The 6,000-nt window shown below is 48.9% G+C and overlaps 1 protein-coding gene across 2 annotated transcripts in view; it reads left to right on the top strand.

Moving 5' to 3' along the window:
• The first annotated feature begins 305 nt into the window (after positions 1-305).
• Positions 306-6,000, top strand: part of KCNQ5 (potassium voltage-gated channel subfamily Q member 5) — a 596,680-nt gene continuing 590,985 nt past the window's right edge. The window contains exon 1 of one of the 2 annotated variants that reach the window (XM_037844184.1): positions 306-2,009. In XM_037844184.1, the coding sequence (XP_037700112.1) occupies positions 1,618-2,009 (392 nt within the window). In that variant the 5' untranslated portion in view covers positions 306-1,617. The remainder of the gene's footprint in view (positions 2,010-6,000) is intronic. The other variant, XM_037844185.1, reaches the window with a different exon arrangement.

The raw sequence follows: 6,000 nt of genomic DNA, 5'->3' as shown, positions 1-6,000 counted from the left end.
TTTGCCTTAGTCTTGTCTCAGATTTAGGCTTCGAGAAGGAAAAAGACACACAGAATCAACACATTGCAACTATCCGCTGTCGCTTTGTGGAGGCTTAGTTCTCCCTTCAGTTTGATGATCTTGGTGGGTGAGGGGAGGGAGCGAAGGGTCCGCTCTGTTGGATCAAGTTCCCAAATCTGGCTTGCTTTCAGTTTCCCCACGCTGATTGTGATGTTTAACTGTTTATTATTTATAATACATTGTATCTGAAGGCCGCAGAGGCCGCAGCCAGAGGCACTGTGCCCTCCCTCCCCGTTAAGGGCTCACGTTTGGGGCCGCCGGGTGTCAGAAGTAGAGGGAGACCCAGCCACTTGGTCCTCGCAACAGGGCTCTAACCGTGTAAGTTACACGATACTGGGGCGTGGGGGGAACCCGAGGAACCCGCGTCCCGGTCTTCCCATTTTCCAGGATTTTTCTCCCAGACTCGGGGCCACGACCGCCACTGCCAATACTTCGCAGTTTTTTGTTCTGTTTCGTTTTTTACTTTCTCGGACTTAAATGGACATGTCTTGACGGAGGGAACTGTGTTCCTTCTCCAAGGCAGGGATTCAACCCCCGACTTCGCGCCCTGTCAGGCGAAACCTCAGAGCAGCTCGTCCACCGCAGAAGAACCACTTCAGAGTTTTACGCGCCCCACCCCCCCGCATGCCCCCGCACCCTGCACCCCACTCCGGGCTGGGAAGGCCGTCCCGTTACTCGCGGGCTTGCTATCTGATGCAGGGATGGAAAGTCACAGCTCACCGGCTGGAGTGACCCAAGGGGAGATGCCTGGTCCCCGCCTCGCACACTCGGCAGCCTCGGCCTGCGGGTCTGCACATTGAGGTGCAGAGGACTCTCCAGCTGTTCCGGAACCGGCGTGCCACTACCCGGAGCGTAGCCTAGTGCACCCGCTTTGGGGCCGGCTGCTACCTGGAGGGCAGGGCAGGGCCGGGCCGTCCCTGCTCACACCCCTTGCGGTAGGATGGAAGGATCCGGTGCTGCGGCATAGCGGCGGGAAGAGCGCGAGACCTGCGTTTCCAGTCACTGTTCGGGCAGACCTTATCTCCCGGGCGGCCCGAGAGGCCCTGGGAGAACCAAATCAGACTCGCTCTTCGGAGAGGAGCTTCGGAGCGACGTCCCCAGCGGGACCTAGACGCAGTCAGGGTGTCGGGAGTGTGGGAAGAGAAGAAAGGGGAAGCCTGGGGCTGGGTGTGCGCGCGTGGGAGCGCGCCTCGGAGCGCCCCGCACTCTTCAGTCCTGGGGGCGCTTGGAAGAGAGAGTGGTAGCCGCGGGGAATCGAAGGGAGCAAGAGAAAACCTCTCAAAGTGACGCCCCAAACAGATCCGGATTTCGTATTCAAGCTAAAGACTGTTAGAAATTGGAAGTCCTCAGCCTCCTCTGCACAACTCCCCCCGCCCCCGCCCCGAAGCCCGGGGCGGTTTGCTGGCTGCCTGCTTCCACGCCCCCGGTTTGGGAGGTCGCGGGCCGGCGGACGTCCCGTCGGCCACCGGCTTCCTTCTGGTAACCCGCCGGCGCGCATGAGGCCGCTACCCCCGCCGCAGGCGCTTGCGCCCCCCTCGCGGTGCCCGTGGTGATGCCATGCCCCGCCACCACGCGGGAGGAGAGGAGGGCGGCGCCGCCGGGCTCTGGGTGAAGAGCGGTGCGGCGGCGGCGGGTGGGGGGCGCTTGGGCAGCGGCATGAAGGATGTGGAGTCGGGTCGGGGCAGGGTGCTGCTGAACTCGGCGGCCGCCAGGGGCGACGGCCTGCTGCTGCTGGGCACCCGCACGGCCGCGCTCGGTGGAGGCGGCGGCGGCCTGAGGGAGAGCCGCCGGGGCAAGCAAGGGGCCCGAATGAGCCTGTTGGGGAAGCCGCTCTCGTACACAAGTAGCCAGAGCTGCCGGCGCAACGTCAAGTACCGGCGGGTGCAGAACTATCTGTACAACGTGCTGGAGAGACCCCGCGGCTGGGCGTTCATCTACCACGCGTTTGTGTGAGTACCCGCTCCCTCCGTGCGCCCCCCCGCCACGCCGGCAGGGGCACGTGCGCCTAGCCCCACTGGGTGCGCTCTCGTCCGCGCCCCTGCCCGGCGTACACACACACACACACACACACACACACACACACACACACACACACTCGCGCGCGCACACGTGGTGGCTTTTATTTCTTTGCACGTGTTTGTGATCTTCCTCTTAGAACCCTCCACTTCCCCCAGTCCCACCTCTCCGACCTTAGCAGCTTGAACCTTCTCCCCCAAGACACTTAATCAGCCACCGGGCAGCTTCAGGCACCAAGGGCGTAGTGAGCCGGGAAGACTTGGACTTAGGCTGTGCGGATAATGGGGAGCGATTAGTTCGCGAGATACGTAAAGTTCAAATGAGCGGGGCGCCAGGGAGCTAGGAATTGCAAAGGGAGGCGTGCGTCGGTGTGAGGTTTGTGAAACTGTATTAGAGAGGGTGAGAGGAGATGAAGGGGTACGGGCGAGTGGTGAGAGGAAAAAAAGGAGGTCTGTGTCTTCAGTCCTGGGGGAGGAGCTGGGGCAACTGCTAGTAGGTGGGGAGAGCTGCTGGGTTTCAAGTGCGCCCGGAAACACGCTTCGCCACCACCCCAGCCGCCACCAACGGAAAATCTGTCAGTGCTTGTAGCCCTTTTTGTCACGGAGAAAGTGGCCAAGGTCTGGAAGAGGCGAGCAGGGCCGGGCGAGGCGATGGCTAGAGGAGAGCCTGGGGCGCAAGAGCGCGGGCTGAGGTGCCCTTGTGGACGCGCAATTGGGCCGCCTCGGACAGCGATCAGGCAGTGAGTGAAGTAGGCATTTGTGGCACGGAGTCAAAGTGTGTGTGTTTAAGTAAACCCTGGCCATCTAGCAGAGAATGCTTAATGAGAAAATGATTGGAAGCAAATGTTTATTTTTCCCTGAGGCATTTAAAACCTTTCAGTGGCTTTAAAGTTTACTACTGTTTTTCCCACAAGGTCCATTCATTCAGTCTCCTGCTAGAGTTAGGTTTTTTTTAAGGTTGTTTTTATGCCGTTACACACTTTTTTTTTCTTTCTTCTTCTCTTCTCATATGTTGTTACTGCTTCTTTATGCTAAAATGAAATATTAAGATGTCGGCCTTAGAAGGCCAATGGAGAAAGTTGCAAGCACTCACTAATGTTTCTTGTTTCCTAGTAAAATGGGTTTTGAACACATGAACCTGGTTTGTTTTTGAAATGAGGTTCGTCATCCAAACATAGCTCCCACCATTGATGGTTGGCGTCCACACCAGACACACACACACACACACACACACACACACAAACATGGAAGAAGGAGCTGGGTTTGTAATAGGTGAAAGCTGGAATTTGACCATGTAGGAGTCAGGAAATTGGTGGAGTCTACATTCTGAGGGGCTCTGGTGTCTGGAAAATTTTACAGTCTCAGAATGATGTGCACATGTAGCATTAGGTAGAATATTCCAGCCAATTTCCATTTTACAGTGTACACAAAGAGAATGTTGTGTTCCATCATGATTGCATCAAAAGTTTTAACTTTTCAGTTATGTGAGATTCATATCGATTTACATGTTGTTACTGTATTGATAGATGCGAAGAAACAGTACTGATACTTTTCATGTTCATCCCCTCTGATTTGATATATAATTAGTCCTATTTTATGAGCTGAAAATTATTTTGACTTGTCAGAATCTACTGAAAACTGAACAATAATGATCTGTGCTCAATTTGGCAGAAATATATACTGTACATATAATGATTCGTTTGCAGGAGTATGCTAAGAATATTCTACAGAGTTGAATTTATAATAGCATGCCTTTTATGGTCTTTTGTTTTTGGTAAAGTATGCATTGTATATTCCTAGAGGGATAGACAACTTTGGTTGGTTCATATACTCTGTATCTCCCAATTGCTGCCTTTGAACAAAAATGAGGACTTCTTGCAATACAACAGTTTCTTTTCAAAATGGTGTATAAGCAGGTCTTGATGACTTTACAGAATTTTTAAGTTTTGATACATGATTTTCTCAAAGGTTCAAGTTTGGATAACCCACTGTTTACCAGGTGTTGTCACTTGAGCTGTGTCCTTAGTGGTGGAAAGGACGTAATTAATATGTACTTGTCAATGCAATATTGCTAATGTTAAAGATTGTGTTATATGTTTCTGGAGTCTGAAACTGTGATGCAATTAGATAGGGTGCTAAATCCACATTAGAGCAAAGAGGGAATGGATAGTATCATCTTCTGGGACGGTCGGGCACATCTACAACCCTGGGGAAAGAGGCCATCTCTGGCAATTGCTGCTTAAGATTTTTAAATGAGCTTTAGAATAGCTGGACTTTATACATGAAATTAATAAAAGCAAAGTTGCTTCGAGCTGTAGGTCTAACAAGCTTATTAATAATAAATGAAATTATAAGAAAACAATTTCTAGAGAGGTATAACTAACTAATTCCCTGCCAGCCTGGGAATCCCCAGATCTTACTTTAATAACAGTTTTTGTAGCGCATTAAGGTTCTTGCCAAGAACAAGTGCACTGTGATTAATGAGGTACTTCAGGGATGGATTTACTTTGTCGACCAGTGTTTTCACTGCCAAGAAACAAGAAAAGTATGCTTAAAGTTATATTTCATGTAAGGAAAATTTTCTCTTAAATATGTGAAAATCATTATTATAGTAGTATTTTAATGGTATGAAATGTGGTTTCAGGAGAACATAGCGTAGCCTAGCAGTGGATTGCTGGCAAGAACAAAAGGTGGCCTATTTCAGATGTTTTCCTCCAATATTCATTAATTATTTGAGTTTAAGAGACTGTTCCCTTATTGTGGTTCTTTAAGGATTTATCAAAAAGCTGTGTGTTCTGTCTTCAGCTGTTCCTTCGGTTGATTGTATGAACTATTCAAATATGAGACTACTTATTTCTCTGAATATGGTCTCTCCCTTTTAAATTCCTCTTCTTTTATAGAAAATAATGTGGTATTAGGGGAATGCATGACAGGGCTCCATATATAAATTTGCATTGGCACAACAAATGCGGTTTTGAGAAAGTACACAGGAAACAGTGTTGCAGATATAAGTAACTCTTCACTTTGTCCTGTGTATCTTTGCCTGGTTTAATGCCATGGATTGGAATTTATAGATATTTTAAACTAGAGAAGGATTGGACTATCATTCTTAAATCTGTGCTTTTTGAAAAATTATTTGCTATTAAACAGAAAAATGAGAACATTGTCCAGTTACCTGAACTAGGAACCTGGAAGTCTTCCTTGATGCCTTCATTTTTCTCAAACCTGCTGCCATCGGCTGTATTAGTCAGGGTTCTCTAGGGAAACAGAACCAAAAGGCGATATCTGTAAATATGAGATTTTATAAAAGTATCTCATGCAACTGGGGATGCATGAGTCCAAATTCTGTAGGGCAGGATGCACAAGACCAAATTCCATAGCGCAGGCTGTGAGCTGGCAACTGCAATGAAGGTCTTCGATGAACTCCCCAGGAAAAGCTGGCTGGCAGAAGATAAGTGAAAGTTCTCTCTTCTTCCTTAAATGTCCTCAACTGATTGGATTAAATCCAACTGATTGGATTCTCTCGTTGTGGAAGATGCTCCCTTAATTGATCATAGATATAATCAGCCACAGATGCAATCAATTGACTGATGATTTAATAAATCAGCCTTTTGGTTTATTAACCAGCCACAAAATGTCCTTGAAGTAATGGCTAGGCCAGTGCTTGTTTAATCAGACAACTGGACACCATCAACTGGCCAGATTGACACATGAACTTATAACCATCACAGTCCACCCCTTGTCAACTTGGCAGCTATACACATCACCTTAAACTATACTTAATCTCTAAATAGAACACAATAACAGATGTGTTTCGCTTAACAATACTCAGCTGTCCTGCGTACGACCGGAAATGCACTAAATCTCTCCAGAATAGGGTGCAAGCAGTCCTTGGGTAACATTCACTCTTTTTTTTTTTTTTCCA

This window comes from Choloepus didactylus, chromosome 7 (genome assembly GCF_015220235.1).
Source record: "Choloepus didactylus isolate mChoDid1 chromosome 7, mChoDid1.pri, whole genome shotgun sequence".
Lineage (NCBI taxonomy): Eukaryota > Metazoa > Chordata > Mammalia > Pilosa > Megalonychidae > Choloepus > Choloepus didactylus.
This window is presented reverse-complemented; position numbering and strand designations above follow the sequence as displayed.